The 17,406-nt window shown below is 36.4% G+C and overlaps 1 protein-coding gene across 1 annotated transcript in view; it reads left to right on the top strand.

The window, feature by feature from the left end:
- The window catches only part of Diaph2 (diaphanous related formin 2), an 826,225-nt gene that overhangs the window by 378,910 nt on the left and 429,909 nt on the right, over positions 1-17,406 (top strand). The window contains exon 23 of the mRNA XM_048336944.1: positions 2,807-3,046. Within this exon, the coding sequence (XP_048192901.1) occupies positions 2,807-3,046 (240 nt within the window). The remainder of the gene's footprint in view (positions 1-2,806; positions 3,047-17,406) is intronic.

Here is a 17,406-nt window from a genome sequence, read left to right as displayed (position 1 = left end):
CTTTTATTGATGATCCTCTTGTATCCCTTCCTGTGGTTGTACTCACGCTGTCACTGTATCTCATCAGAATACACTGGATACTGTATATACTGGTATCAGAACTAGGTAAGTCAAAGGGAATATCAAAATCGAGAGAAAAAGGATAAAAAGACAAACAACTCCAAAAGAATACTTGTTAAACCATTTGGTGTAAACCAAGTAAACAACTCATGCGGGGGGGGGGGGGAGGAAAGGGGGAGGAGTGAGGGGGGAATGAAGGAAGAGGTAACAATCAGTACAAGAAATGTACCCATGGCCTAATGTATGAAACTGTTAACTCTCTGTGTACATCTATTTGACTATAAAATAAAAATTAAAAATTAAAAAAGAGAAAGAAAAGCTCAGGGATATCTCCCAGGCCCTGCATTCAATCTCCTGGACCAGCACAATAAACAAACTTCCAAGGGGCTGTGAATATGGAACGCAATAGATGATAAAGTGACTTCCCTCATTGCAAATGACTTTGAATAAGGCATCTCCTTGTTCTGGTTGTTATCATGCTATTATTCAACTATGCATTTTCTTAATCCAGCATTTTTCTCCCTTTATGTGTTAGTGGATATATGTGTTGAATCAATTTCTAATCATGTATTTTTTAATCACTTGTCATATATCTCTTTCCACATATGAAACCTTGCTGAAGGGGATGAATTAATGGGGGAAAACCTTTTTCTAGATTAAATGGTAGCCCAACCTCCCTTGTCATAAACAAGTTCTTCATGAAATAATTCTGACTGATTAGAAATTAATAGTCATTGTTGCCATTTTGACAAAGATAATTCCCTTCTATTTCTGATTTGACATCATAATTGAAAACACTATTTGGGAGAGAGCTAAATATTACCATCACTTCTCAATTTTGTTAAGTAGACAATCTGTCTCTCTTGGGAAAAAATCTAGAAAATGGTTGTCAGCTAAGGAGTGTTCTAGAAATTAATAAGGAAAATTTTGATACATTAATACATGCAATACACTGTTCATTACTACATTAATACACTGTTCTAGTAGTATGCCCATTAAGGTGCAGTCCTTGACTCTTTTTTTTTCCCTTGACACGTGTCTCTCCTACAGTTTTGATTCAGGTATTTCCCAATCCCACTAACTGTAATTATTATCTCTTTAAACTGTTTCCTACTATTACCTACATTGTAGTAATGCTATATGCTCAGTTTGTCAAAAACACATATTATTTCCCTTTCATAGTTATCATTTTTCCATTAATTAGAGGATTTAGAGAGGAAAACAGAATATTCTGAGAAAATATTGAAATAATCTGTATTGACATAGCAAAAGTTTGAGCTGCAATGTCACGTATGGAAAATAAGTGAATAAGTAATTTGTCAGAATATAAATATTAATAAGGCTCGTCACCACTGGTTCACATCTGTAGTACTAGCTCCAATACTAAAGGCTAGCTTGGGTAGACGAATATATAAGACTCTTATGTTGAATTAACAAGCAAAAAGGAAAAAATGGATGTGTGGCCTAAGTAGTTGAGCACCAGCTGTAATTGAGAAATGGCAGGTAATAACACAAAGCCTAGTTTCAATTTCAGTAGCAGTGTTTTGCACATACACTTACACACACCAATACAGCAACACGGATTTGTATTAAGTACCATGTTATTATGGTGATAATTTTAACATTAACCCAAGATTATAGTCTTATAGTAAAGGCAAACTAGGAATGTAATAATTAAGATGTCTAATGATTTCCTTCCATTATGTGCATATATATGCCTATTCAACAACCTCTCTGCTAGAATTAATTAGGCAAATAAAAAGTAATTAAACAGTTTTGAGCCATAGGAAATTAAAAAGTAAAAATAATAATTATTCCAAAGTGCTTGGCTGATAGTAAGCTGAGCTGCAACTGTGGGTGGGGGACAGAGTGACTCTGGAGAGGAAAAAGTGGGAGAAAATGAAAGATGGAGTAACTGTTCCAAAAGAAATGTAGTACCTGTCTTAAGTAAATATAACCCCTTCATCACCTTTGCAATAAAATTTAAATTAAAAAATGAATATTATAGAAGATATACCAAAGGGAATATAGAATGTATGCCCATTCTCTGCGATAAGTAATTAAAACCAAAGATGACTGTTTTGAAGAAAACCAGCATGAATTTCTTGAACATTGTTCTTGAAAGTAAGTTCCTGTAATTTCTCCATAACCTAATTATCTAACATCAGCATCTGCCAAGTAGGTGAAATTCTTTTGAAAACACATAAATATTTAATATATTTTGGGTAGAAATAATAGGTTTCAAAATTACTAAATGCGCAATCAGAGTTTTGTGTGATTGATTTCAAAGAGCATAGTAATAGATAATATTTTAGCAAATGTTCTACTTATGTTTTCTGGCATCAAGTACATAGTTTTATGGTGGTTCAACCCATTCAACTCAACTTCCTATGTGTGAATTTCTCCAGTTCACCTCAGGGACAGGTTATGGGACTTTGTTTGCTTGTAGTGGCTGATGATTATGCACTTAAACATATAGCAACTGCTCAGTTTCAGTAAACATTTTGTTAATGTTATAAGACTGATTTAATTTCTCTTTAAAAAATTGAATAGCCAACTGTTATATAGAGTATTGCTAAAAAATTCCTTGGGCATTTTGAAAACAAACAAAGCATACTATTTGCATAACCCGGAGAATATTCACTTCATATAAGAATTTTTCATTGACTATGAAATTATGCCCTTTGAAATGGCAAAACAATGGCTTTAAATATCTATTCTCAGAAAGCATTCCTTATCTTTGCAGATAAGCTCCGTGAAAATGCTGCAGTCTCGTCTCAAAAGCATTCTTTTCAAGCTCACTTTTGAAGAACATGTCAACAACATCAAACCCAGCATCATAGCAGTAACTCTTGCTTGTGAAGAACTGAAGAAAAGTGAGAGCTTTAACAAACTTTTGGAGTTAGTTCTCCTGATTGGAAACTATATGAACTCAGGCTCCAGAAATGCTCAGTCTTTAGGTTTTAAGATCAACTTTCTTTGTAAGGTAAGATACCATTTTATTAAGCTAATTTGTAACCATAATATGTCTGTGAGAAGGGTTAATCAAAAAGAAATAACCCGAAAAATCACATGTTTTCAGTGGGTAAGTTTTTTTTGTGTGTGTGTGTGTGTGTTTTTGGCCACTCGTGGGGCTTGGACTCAGGGCCTGAGCACTGTCCCTGGCTTCTTTTTGCTCAAAACTAGTACTATGCCACTCGAGCCACAGTGCCACTTCTGCCCATTTTCTGTATATGTGGTGCTGGGGAATCGAACCCAGGGCCTCATGTATGCGAGGCAGGCACTCTTGCCACTAGGCCATATCCCCAGCCCCAATGGGTAAGTTTTAAGGTATGCAAATTGTATCTCAATTAAAAGAAATTGTCTTTTTAAAACGTTACTGCAGTCAGACACAAAAGATTGTATGAATTTACTCCTGTCATACTTATTTCTTGCTGATTAAAACTTGCTAGATCTTATAAACTCCCCCAAAATGCTTTTTATGAAATACAAGCAACGTTTTATTTTAATCTCTTTTGCTTATTTTATGTTTCTCCAAAAATTATTTGAGGCTAAATTTCATGAGGATCATAGGCAGAAAATTTTCTTTATATATATTTTGCTCATGGTACTCTAGGAAAATAATTTTTCCCCTTACTGCTTTGGGTTGTGAAATAAGCTTACACTAGTTTTTGCATATTAATTGCAAATAGTTTTATAATATTCAGTCATCTTTTTGTTTTGACTGCACCATTTTACAGTATGGTTTTTGAGAATTTTAACTACTCTGAAAGGGTTATTAGAAAGAAAGTGATTTTGAATGTCCATATCTAGGCTAGAGCGCTCATTTTTTAGAAAAGATTTTTCTTTTATAGTGAAAAAACTGAACATTCTTGGTTAAGTCCTGTATGGACTCTTGAGATGAGACTAAATCTGAAAATAAGCAATCTGTCTATGATATCTCACCACTTTTCCCCCATTTTTTCTTCTCACATCTGAAAACACCACAGAATTTTAGTCAGTTCTTGAAGTATATTATTACAAAATTCCAAATCTAGGAATAGATGTGAGTTTCTTTCTGTTAACACACTAAATATATGTACATTACATATCCACTGACTTACATTTTAATATGAATAAAGATAATTTGTTCCTGGTAATTATAACCCATTGGGATATATAGAATAATATTTATAGATAATGAAATACTGCTGGGCATCATGGGTTTATTCCTGTAACCCTCGCTACTTTGGAAGCTGAGATCTAAGGATCTTGCACATTGATGACAACCCTGTCAGTAAAGCCACTGAGACTCTCTCGCACCAATTAGCTATTAAACTTGAGCTTTAGCTATTGAGCTTTAGCTCAAGTGGTAGAACATGAGCCTTGAGCCAAAAAACTGCTGAAGGACAGCATACAGGCCCTAAGTCGTAGGACTACTTGCACGTGCGTGCACACACTCATGCACAGAGAGAGAGAGAGAAGAAGAAAGAGACAGAAAGACAGAGAGAGAGAGAAACAGAAACAAAAACAGATAGAGACAGAGACCCCCCCCCCCAATATGTAATGGAATTGTGAGTATAAACCATAGTCCCAGTATTTTTTAGTAATGTAATGAAAGAGATCAAATACCCAATTTTCTGAGGAAAAAAATTTCCTCATTTTACTAGAGTTACATTTGAAATTTGACTGATAGCCAAATTTATACAATGAAACTATCCATTTAGGACTTTATATTCTATCATATGCTGTATAACCAATATTAATAGTTATCTTTTACTAGATGTGAATAGATTGACATTTATGCTAAATAACGTGTATGAATCTAAAATGTTCTATGTAGATAGTTCTACAGTATTATACCTAAAGCACAGCACCAACAATTTGTAATACATATCCATTTCACATTTAATTATTACAAAAGGATTTTAAACAAACTGTCCTAATTTGAGCTTCATTTTCAGGGCTTTCATTTCACTCTTTTCAAATTAATTGTAAGAATTGATTTCTTTGAAACAAAATGAATTAGCCATTTATATACAGGAAGAAAGATTACATTAATCTCAGAGAAGGATTTTACTGTTCCATCTTATATTTGGAGAGAGGCTTCCTCCTGTCATCTACCTGTCAAATAAAAGTTCTTCCATACAACGCTGATCTGACATCTATCACTGGAGGTATGCTCAAAGGGTTCAGCACAAAGATTTTTGCCAACTTCAAATAAAAATTTTAAAAAATCATCTTTTGGGAAATACTATTATGTAGTCATAGGTGTTTTAAAAGGGAAAGAAGTGAAGGTTGTTCAAATACCCCCCCCCCCACACACACACTTTTCAATAGGTTCTTTGTCTACTCGGGAACACTTACATGGAAATACTTGTCATTCATGAGAAATATCATATACATGCATGATATTCCCATAGTGTGTAGGATTAAAAGAATGTTCCTGGAATACAAAGGATTCTGACTAGATGTAATTGTCTTAAAATGCCAGAAATTTACTGAAGAACACAGAAATAGTTAGCTTAGGTCTGTTGTCTTTTCAAAAGGAGTTAACTAAGTACTGATACATGATAAGGCAGAATTGCTGATAGATTTCACATATAAAAGACTACTTGAATGATTTTTAGGGATTTTTTTTCCTTAAGAAGGAATTGCAGGGAGATTTTCTGTGTAGAATACTGATTATGCTTTAAAGTGATACCATTTATTCATTTCTTTCTAACAATTTCCTTCTGGTGATTTGAAATTGTAATCTGCTTTAAACAAGTGCTATGAAATATATTAAAATATTCATCTAATGAAAAGGAACTATGATTTAAGCAGTTAAACTTAACAGATGCATCTTATAGTAAGGTAATATAAGACCATTACAGTAGTCACCATTGGGTGCAATGACATTGGAAGGAAAGGAAAACAGATGAATTAACCAAAATGTCAAATTACGTTAAAGGGTATCATTATTGTAAGTCCTATCCGTACCACAGAATGCTTTGTTAATTTCAGCAATGAATTATCATTTTGTGAGTCACCAAACTAGTGTGCTGAACTATAATAAAAATCAATTCAATGAAGATAAGTTCTCAAAGTCGGCTGGGCTGTACTTGCCTGTTGGTTATTAGAATTCTAACCAGTAGTAATGCTTCAGGGGCATTTGTTATTTTTTTTTTCAGAATGTAATGGCATATATAAAGTACATCTAACCAAACGTTTGTGCAATACAGAATACTCCCTCTGTACTCTGCTTTGTGGGTTTATCAAGTAAGGGTCTTTGTTTGAAAACAGTAGAAAATGACTGCCTGAGTCTGGCAGAAAGTGGAATTTATTGGAAGGATCTGAGAGAGCACAGCCAAAAACGGGCAAAAACTAGAGAAGTTAGCCTTTAAAGAACAGCTATTGTGCCTGCCTAGAGAATTCAGGTAGCAAGAATGAATTGCCAAGTCTTTTAACGATAGTGCCTTTGGAATGTGCCACTTTTAACCATTTTTCTTCATCTTTGCCTTTGTTTGATTAGAAAGACTCATTATCTTAATTTGAGTTTCAAAATGACTCATTGTCCATGGGGAGGTCATAGAACCTTTATTGACAGCATTATGGCCTCAAATATTACCATTCTCAAAAAAAGAGCTTTTAAAAGTTAGGGGCAGAGGAAGGGGTGTTATATAGGTACTAAGAAAGACCAAACTGATTACCTGTGCACCAGTGTCATATAATTGTACACAAAAAAGCCTCAAGCTTGTCTAGTTGAATAGCCAGAAAAAAGTGAATTATTATATGACATTAGAAGGTACACTGTCAATGAATTAAAAAATTAATGACCATTGACATTAGCAGTTCAGATGAAAGGGTACTCTGGGACAAATGATGTAGAATGAAGGCGAGTATTTGCTTCTATCATGAGAAGAAGCCTTGACCATACAAGAGGAATGGGCACTAGGTACTTTGAATATACGTTTGAGCTTCTGTTTTTCTTTCTGTGTCACGGTTTATTGTAAATAATTTTCACTTGCTGATATATCCAATCAGAGATTGAAAAAAAGTCTGTGCTAAAGCAAAATTGAAAAGAATTTATTTGCTGTACTTTATATTTGAAAATGTCAGGCTACTACACAGTGACACAGTATATTACATAATGTCCATTTGTTCATAATTAATGAGCAGTGGATGCAAACATTTCAGTTTAAGGGTCTGCCTACGACTTATTATAGTATATGAAAGCAAGAACTGACCAGCTTAGACTCCTGTAGTAACTGAGCAGCTACAATGACAAGAGGACAGGATATCATTCTTAATTTTAAATGGTTCCCTTTGTTCACCTGATGTGATGTTTGACCTTTATTTACATCCATTGTTTTTTTTTTTTATTGTACTGTGCTTACTCGGCATTCTTTGTGAACTACTGAATAGTTCCTTGATCTTCAAGATATTAAATCTCCATTGCTGACATTCTGGATTCTGTTATTATAATTGTTTCATGGATTTTGTTTCCTATAGTTCTTCACATAAATCAATACTCAAACTTTGTATTTAGAAAATGGCACACTGTAATATCCAGAAGTGTTTAATTTTATAGAAGATTCGATTTAGCTGTGTATGTAAATACTAAATAGTTCTTATAAGGGCTTTTCATTTCCATGTTATTCATTAGGTATCCTAATGCACATGCTATTAATCTGTGCATATGCATGTCTGTGTTGTGTGGGGAGAGGGGGTGGGAGATGTGTGCTCACAGGTGTGTTTTAGATACCAATAATGCCAAAAGTTTGCTACAGTTATCCAAGTTTCCCACAAGTCACGCTACTTAGATACCAGCTTGAAAGCCACTATTAAGTCCCTACCTCTTCTTGCTTCTTAAAATCTGAATAAAACTAGACCAGTTTAAGTGGTTATATCTTTTTGTGAAGAGTACATTCCTGTGAAAATTGGAGACCAGTGATCATGACTCTTTGAGTTTGTAATCCTCTAAATTCAGAAAATAGTTTGCGATTCAGTTAGAGACTTTCCTCTTCTCTATTCTGAGGTATAGACTATTTGGATTCTTATATATATTTATATGCTGTGTTACTGATTTTTTAGATTGCTTAAGTAAAAAAGTCTTGGTGAGCTAATATTTGCTTCTCTCTTTGTGGATGCCTTATTCTCAAACAAAAATCTCAATTTTTTTCAAATGGTTTTATGTGGAAATTTGTTAGACCTTTCTGATTCGTTGTAGCCCATGTTAGAGAATGGAGATGGATAGGAAAACCTTTTTGATACACCTGCCACAGCACAGGTCAATTTATGAAATAAAACTAATGTCAAGAATTAACAAAGTGTGTAGATACATTTTAACCCCTGTACTTTTGATGCAGTATGCTTTCACTAAAAGAAATGACTTTTTTCTCATCCTTGCCTTTAAAAATACAGACACCTCACAAAATTATTTAAAGATTTTTTTCTATTAAGTTGAAATATTCATTAATTTATCAGTGAATATTAATCAATGAATATCTTAAACAATACTTGTTTATTTTTCAGATTTTGATTATATCTGTTTAGATACTGCTACATTTATAACATTACAGGTTGTGCAGAAATCTTAATATGCCTCTAATGTTTCAATTTATAATTTTCTCCAGAGAATAATAGTTGTAGATTCATTCTTATTGATCAGTATTTTATAAAACTGCATGCTGTAAACAGTCCTAATTTTCCCTCAATATCTTTTTCTGTTATATATGTTAAAATATTTTGTATTAAAAACACATGCACACATACATGCACATACACATGTTCCTTGTTTTCATTGTGGAAAATGATATTGTGAGAACTGTAGTGCTGTCTCTTAATTTAACTTATATGTTATATTTACTGGGTAATTTCTATAAGGGGTATAATTATATGTGTGCGCATACTCACACACACTTGCCTTGTGTATTAACTGTGTCAAGTAAATGAATGTTTATGCAAACATCAATTTTATATGGAAGAAATCACAATTTGGAAATTTTTATTAATGAAAAAGGACTAAACAAAATTTATTAAGAACCAGATCATGCCAAACATAGTGTATGTCTGTGCTGATCTTGAGAGAGACAAATGTAGACAAAGTTATTGGGAGATAAAATGAAACGGGAAGAGAATGAAAGAGTTAAAAGAATTTGCAGTGATTTTCAGATTATAAAATCAGAGCATTAGAGGATTGAGTTCACTGTGTATTCTTTCACATAAGTCCACGGATTTACATTTTAAAATGCAAAGTAAGGTTTGCCAAAGTATACTTCTTTTGCAAATAATAATTATAAAATAATAAAGAATATATTTTTCCATATGACTATGGTAAAGTATTTAATTTGCTTTTTATAAAAGACTCATGTATGGCTTAGATTTTGAATTGGTAAATGCAGACACATTTCAAGGAACAAAACTGAATACATGTTTTGTTTCATTAGAAAACATGCATACACACTATCAGAAAAAAAAACCTGTGCTGTAATTCTGAGTGCTGAAATTGTTGTGACTAAACAATAATGATGATAGGTCGATGTTTTATTGAGTGGTGTAGCTGGCAGAGAGGAAAATTTTTCTAGTTTAATTTAAGAGAGGAATTCTTGATGAGTCCTCATAGATCAGAGGTGGCAATAAATGTTTTTTAGTCCTGGAGTAGACAAAGAAATGATAATTTATGGGGCTAGCTTTAGGTCTTACTTGGTTCACCATGAAAAGTGTTTCTATAGAGGATTTAAATGAACCCAGCTGGCTTAGTATTCTGTCAATTGCTGTAGACATTCTCTGAATTTAATCTTATGACTGATTTTGTAATTCTCACAGTGGGTGAAAGTCGACAACATGAACAACGTTTAGTGAATATAATTAGTAAGTTTGAAAACAAATGCATTTTTATTCTATGAAAGCTCTGTTCAAAGGAGATTTCAACCCTGTATGAGATTGTTGTTCATAAACATGGGTACTGTGACTGAATGTGACCAGACATCTTACAAGCTGTTTTTCCAGCTTGTCAAAGAGCTATCCTAATGAAAGCCCTGCACCTTCTTAATGAGGAGTGCCAATGACACCGGAAGGAGTTTTATGAACTAGCAGTTAATGCTGAAATACAACTTTGTGATAAATTTTACAGGAACTAAAAATTATTTATATTCATTTTAATACTTTCAGTTGGTTCTTATGCAGCAAGGTGGCCACATTTATTGTCTTTATGCAGTCCAATCAGTGTTAGAGAAGTTTTGCAAGGAAAAAGAGAAGTAAAGCATCCATCTGCAGCCTTCAAGTTGCTTGTGAGCTAGCTGCCAGATAAAGGGAATTATAATAGGAAAACAAGAGACAGGAAAGAGCAGGGAGGGGTGTGTGTGGGGGGGGTGTGGGTGTATGTATGTGTATATGCACGCCCGTGTGGGTCATTTGAAGGGAATAGACAAGACAATGAAGTACTCCATTAGATGATAGTCACACTGTAAAAGCACGTCCACTTCTGTGGAAAGGAAGAGAACAATACCAGACCTACTTTTTACATGTACATTGCTTCTCTCCCACAAATAATATTTTCAATATTGCTTTTGTGGACTCTGTCATGAGGGCAAGAAGAAAGCATTGTTTCTCAGTGTTTTCTTTTCCCTTGTTTTCTTTATTTAACTTCTTGCTTCTCAGAATATCATCTCCCCTTGTTTTTGCTATAATGAGAATATATTGTAATTTTTTCTCAAATTTTTACCTACTTTCTACATTTAATTTTATGTTTTATTTAAAGTGATTGGACAAAATGAGTAAGTACCTGTTCAAAGGTAATAATGCAGTGGAACTACTGTGTGGTTGTTACATGTCCACATAACTGCTGGTTGAGTAATTATTCCCCAAAACGAAAATAATCTTTCTAACTGCAAGTAATTCATTATAAGATTTTTCCACAAAAATGTGTGTGAAGAAAGTTGACATTTAATGTTCAGTGTGAAAGCTCAATACAGGACCAAGTATCTGGATAGAACAAATTAAAAGCTATTTAGTGCCTCTTGCACAAGAATCTTATTCTTCAAACTGAAGCAAGGTAGGTATGCACAGGTGTTCATCAATTTTTCATAACTCTGACAAAAGACCTGAGATAAACCACTCAAGGGTAGAAAGATTGATTTAAATTCATGATTGCTGAAGTTTCAACCCAGAGTTAGCTGGTGAGGTATTTGGTGGCTCAATGTGTGTGTGGGGGGGGAGGGGGGGTTAGAGACAAAGAGCAAGAGATACAGAGAGACAGAGATAGATGCACCAAACAGAAGAGAGAAGGAGGGCAAGGATAAAATTTATCTTTGAAAAATCATACTCCATTTCCTATATCCAAAGCATACCAATATATTAAAAAGAATAAATATAAATCTATACCAAGGGAAGTGGAAATGTGTTACAAATAATTTTCAAGAATTTGATGGTAAATATAGATTCTAAAATTTTTAAATCAATCTTAGCCTAGCCTATTTCATTGTCCCTTTCTGTTTCTAAATTTCAACTTTTATGAAGTAGATGAGAAAAGCCAGGAATTTATTGATTTCTTAAAGCATGTCCTTAGGACATTTTTTCTTCTGTTATATTGTTATTTTTATCAGAAGTCAAATGTTTTCATGGATAAGGGCGTTGTATCTGGCCTCTAATTTATGTTGTTACCTTATTGAGGTATAATTGACATGCAATCAAGTTGACTCATTTAGGTGCACAATTTTATGAAGTTTGACATTTTTATAAATGTTTAAATATCCCAAACATGTCGAATAGTTTATGCCCATGTGCAACTAATCACCAGGTATTACTAATTTTGTTTTAGTCATCACAGGTTTTCCTTCTAGAATGTCTTTGGAATGAAGTCATACAAGTAATCCGATTCTCAATAAACCAGTATAGTTTCCTCATGTGCATGTGCAGTTCCATCACCAAGCACTACTGACTTACTTTTGGCCATCATAGTTTTGCCTTTTACAATTCCACAGAAATGAAATCATATACCAATGGCATCTTTGAATTACTTTGTGTTTTGTGTGATTTTTTTCACTTAGTGTAGGGTTTTGTTCTATATACATAGTTGTTTTACTGACAGATAATATTCCATTGTGTAAGTAGTTTATTTTTCATTGTCAGCTGATGGACAACTCAATTGTTTGTTTGTTTTTAGCCATAGGATTCAGCAGTTTTGTCTCTGAGTATACAAATAAATTGTAAACAGGGATTCAAAACCAATGTTTGCACGAGAGAGAAAGATGGCGCCAACACAGTAGGGAGGCACCCCGACTCGCTCCAACTGAATAGCAAGCTGGGAACTCCAACACCCAACACCCCATCAAGAACCCAGCAAAACCAGCAGCCGAAAGCAGTGGAGAAACGCAGGAAAACACAAAGGAGTAAAAAAGAAGAGCCAAAAACCTACACGGAGCCAGAGAATCTGCGGGGCACCCTTCCCCCACCAGCCGACCCTGGCCCAAACAGGGCCAGGCTGGGAAAGGGGAACCTGGCGATCGGCAGACAGGCTGCTGGGAGCGCAGAATTCAGACAGCAGGAGACTCCAGGGTCACTAGGGAGGGTGCGGACCAAGACATACAACAGCAGCGACGAGAAGTTCGGGTCCACACCGGGTTCAGACGGACAGCAGCTGGGGAACCCAGCACGGCAGAAGGAGGGAACCAGGGACACCACCACGACACTTCGCCACCCCCTGAAGGACCAACGGCTGTGAGGGACACAAACACACAATCCAGGATCAGTGAGTCTCCCATTACCCCCTCACCCAACGGGAGACCAGCTATCAGAGACCCAAGCCCTACAAAGAAGCTAGATCTACCTCCCTCCCCCTCCCCACCCTGAGGGAACAAAGAACCCCCAAATCAGGTGGGTAGCTCCCATCAGGGGCTGGGAAGTCAGTTTAGCTGGGGAAGGGTGGAGCAGCCCCAAGGCCACACAGGATCCAGATCTGGCCAAATTGGCCCTGCCCCCTTCCCAGCAGTGCAAGCCCCACCTGAGGCACCTGGACCTCGCTGACTCTTACAACTAAAATCACAGGCGCTGGTGGGCAATACCAGCACAGGAGGCTCGCCTGGGCCTGATCACGTCCTCCCTCGCAGCGGAGGCGAGGTCTGAGGGTGCTAACCCATGCCCGGGCAGTCGATCCCACTGGGCCCCACACATAACGCCCCCGCCAACGGACTTGTGGGAGGGCACATACACAACCCAACAACCCGGGGCTCGCTCTGGGAGCGATAAAGAGGAGCAGACTGGCAGGATGTATACGCAAACAAAAAGTTGACATCTGCTGCCTACAAGAGACCCATCTTACAGCAAGAGACAAAATCAGGCACCAAATGAAAGGATGTAGCAAGATCTACCAAGCAAATGCACCTACCAAAACGGCAGGTGTAGCCATCCTGATCTCAGACAAGCTGGACTTTTCATTAAAATCAACTCAAAAAGACAAAGAAGGACACTACATATTAATACAAGGAAAAATCCAGAATCAAGACATCACGTTGATAAATATATACTCATCGAACAAAAGAGGCCCTACATATGTCAAGCAAATTCTCACAGAATTACAGAACAAGATAGACGCAAACACAATCATAGTGGGTGACCTTAATACCCCACTCTCTCCAAGAGACAGATCCAACACCCAGAGAATTAGCAAGGGAGTTGAGGACCTAAGTAACACCATATCCCAAATGGATCTGACAGAACTATACAGAATCTTCAACCCTACAGAGTCCCACTACACCTTTTCAGCAGCCCATGGATCATATTCCAAAATAGACCACATCATAGCCCACACAAAGAACCTCAGCAAATACAAAAGTATTGACGTCATCCCATGTATTATGTCTGATCCCAGTGGATTGAAGGTAACCCTCAACAACAAAGGATACCACAGAGGCTATACACACTCTTGGAGGCTTAACCCTACACTGTTATTCAACACTTGGGCCATAGACCAACTTAAAGATGAAATCAACGAATTCATAAGCCACAATGACAGTGAAAATGCATCACAAAGAAACCTATGGGACACAGCTAAGGCAGTACTGAGGGGCAAGATCATTGCCGTCAGCACTCACATTAAAAGAATGGAAGCAGAGCAGGTGAGTAACCTCATGATGAAACTAAAACAACTGGAGAAACAAGAAATATCAGAATCTAAAACGACTAGGAGGGGAGAGATCACAAAGATTAAAGAAGAGATAAATCTGATTGAAAATAGAAAGACCATTCAACAAATAAATAAAACTAAAAGCTGGTTCTTTGAGAAAATAAATAAAATTGACAGACCCCTCGCAAGACTTACAAAAACACAACGAAGAGAAGAGACTCACATACGTAAAATCAAGGACTCCACTGGAAAAATTACAAGTACACACGATATTAAACAATCATAAGGAGCTATTTCCAAAACCTCTACTCAGCAAAAAACAATAATTTTACAGAAATGGATCAATTCTTAGAGAAGTACAAAGTTCCCAAACTGAACTAAGAAGAAATAAATCAACTAAATAAACCAATAACTTACAGTGAGATACAGGAGATAATCAAGAACCTCCCAACAAAGAAAAGCCCAGGCCCAGATGGATTCACCAATGAATTCTAACAAAACCTTTAGTGATGAGCTAATACCAATACTCCTCAAACTCTTTCGTGAAATAGACACAGAGTGAGGAATCCCAAACTCATTCTACAAAGCTAATATCATACTCATTCCCAAACCATGCAAAGTCCCAACAACAAAAGAGAACTACAGACCAATATCACTAATGAACACAGACGCAAAGTTCCTCAATAAAATATTAGCTAACAGGATCCAGAAACTGATCAAGAAAATTATACATCATGACCAAGTAGGCTTCATCCCAGTCACAAGGATGGTTCAACATCTCTAAATCAATCAACGTAATTCACCACATAAACAGATCTAAAATTAAGAATTACATTGTTATCTCAGTCGATGCCCAAAAAGCCTTTGACAAAATACAACTTCCATACCTATTAAAAGCTTTGTAGAGAACAGGAATAGAGGAACATTCCTCAAAACAATAAAAGCCATATACAACAGACAAACTGCTAATATCATATTAAATGGAGAGAAACTTAAATCATTCCCCCTAAATTCAGGAACAAGACAAGGATGCCCACTCTCCCCACTTCTTTTCAACATAGTGCTGGAATCCCAAACCATAGCAATAAGGCAAGAGGAGGACATCAAAGGGATCCACATCGGCAAGGAAGAAATCAAGTTATCCCTATTCGCAGACGACATGATCTTATATCTGAAGGACCCAAAAAACTCAGTACCCAAACTCCTACACCTAATAAACCAATTTGGCAAAGTAGCAGGATACAAAATCAATCCACAAACGTCAGCAGCTTTTCTGTACAACAGCAATATACAAACAGAAAAGGAAATTATGGAAACAATTCCATTTACAGTAGTCAAAAAGAGAATAAAGTACCTAGGGATCAACTTAACCAAGGATGGGGCGAACCTATTTAATGAGAACTATAAAAATCTAATAAGGGAAATCAAAGAAGACACAAGGAGATGGAAAGACCACCCATGCTCATGGGTAGGCAGAATCAATATAGTGAAAATGGCCATATTGCCCAAATTGTTATACGAATTCAATGCAATACCTATCAAAATCCCAGCCACATTCTTCACTGAAATAGAGAAACCAATACATAAATTCATATGGAACAGCAAAAAACCTAGAATAGCCAAAGCAAATCTAAGCAATAAAAGCAGTGCAGGAGGTATCACAATACCAGACTTCAAGCTCTACTACAAGGCCAACATAATAAAAACAGCATGGTATTGGTATAAAAACAGATCGGAAGAACAATGGATTAGAATTGAAGACCCAAAAATAAAACCACACTCTTACAGCCAACTGATATTTGACAAAGGAGCTAAAGATATACAGTGGAATAAACATAGCCTCTTCAACTACTGGTGCTGGGAGAACTGGGCAGCCATATGCAGAAAACTCAAAGTAGACCCAAGCCTATCACCATGCACCAAGATCAACTCAAAATGGATCAAGGACCTCAATATCAGACCTGAATCCTTGAAACTACTGAAGTACAGAGTAGGAAAGACTCTAGAACTTATAGGCACAGGAAGGAACTTCCTGAATATAGTCCCAGGGGCACAACAAATAGGGGAAGACTCGTCAAATGGGACTACTACAAATTAAAAAGTTTCTGCACAGCTAAGGACATAGCCACCAAAATAGAAAGACAGCCATATGGGAAAGGATATTTACCAGCACAACAACAGACAAAGGCCTGATATCTGTCATCTACAGAGAACTAAAAAAACTAAGCCCCTCAAAGCCCAATAATCCTATTAGGAAATGGGCAAAGGAGCTCAAGAGAGACTTCACAAGAGAAGATATAAAAATGGCAAAGAAACACATGAGGAAATGCTCAGCATCCCTGGTGGTAAAGGAAATGCAAATAAAAACAACCCTGAGATACCACCTCACCCCAGTTAGAATGGCCTATACTCTGAACTCAGGCAACAACAAATGCTGGAGGGGGTGCAGGGAAAGATGAACCCTTCTCCATTGTTGGTGGGAGTGCAAATTAGTACAACCACTTTGGAGAACAGTATGGAGGTTTCTCAAAAAGCTCAATATAGACCTACACTATGACCCAGCCATACCACTCCTAGGCATCTATCCTAAACAGCATACCCCAAGATATCAAAAAGACATTTGTACTTCCATGTTTATCGTGGCACAATTCACAATAGCCAAAATATGGAAACAACCCAGATGCCCCTCCACAGACGAATGGATCCAAAAAATTTGGTACTTATCCACAATGGAATACTACATGGCGATTAGGAATGGTGAAATATTGTTATTTGCAGGGAAATGGTCAGAACTTGAACAAATAATGTTGAGCGAGACAAGCCTAGATCACAGAAAACAAAGGGTTATGATCTCACTGATATATGACTGTTAACAAAGGGAGACGGAGACACAGTAGAGACCAAGTCTGTGAAACCAAAAACTGCTTGTCAAATAGTATTCCCCACAGGTTTGGGGCAGCAACCCAACAGTATGTAACTAAAACCAAACAATTACTCAACATATAAAGGTCAAAAATTGACCTCTCAGGGGAATAGAATAGCTCAAAAGCTATGTATGTATGTTAATACTAGATCACAGAAAACGAAGGGTTATGATCTCACTGATATATGACTGTTAACAAAGGGAGACGGAGACACAGTAGAGACCAAGTCTGTGAAACCAAAAACTGCTTGTCAAATAGTATTCCCCACAGGTTTGGGGCAGCAACCCAACAGTATGTAACTAAAACCAAACAATTACTCAACATATAAAGGTCAAA

This window comes from Perognathus longimembris, chromosome 28 (assembly GCF_023159225.1).
Source record: "Perognathus longimembris pacificus isolate PPM17 chromosome 28, ASM2315922v1, whole genome shotgun sequence".
NCBI classification, from domain to species: Eukaryota; Metazoa; Chordata; class Mammalia; order Rodentia; family Heteromyidae; genus Perognathus; species Perognathus longimembris.
The sequence above is the reverse complement of the archived record's forward strand: the minus strand, read 5'-3'. Positions and strand labels throughout refer to the sequence as shown.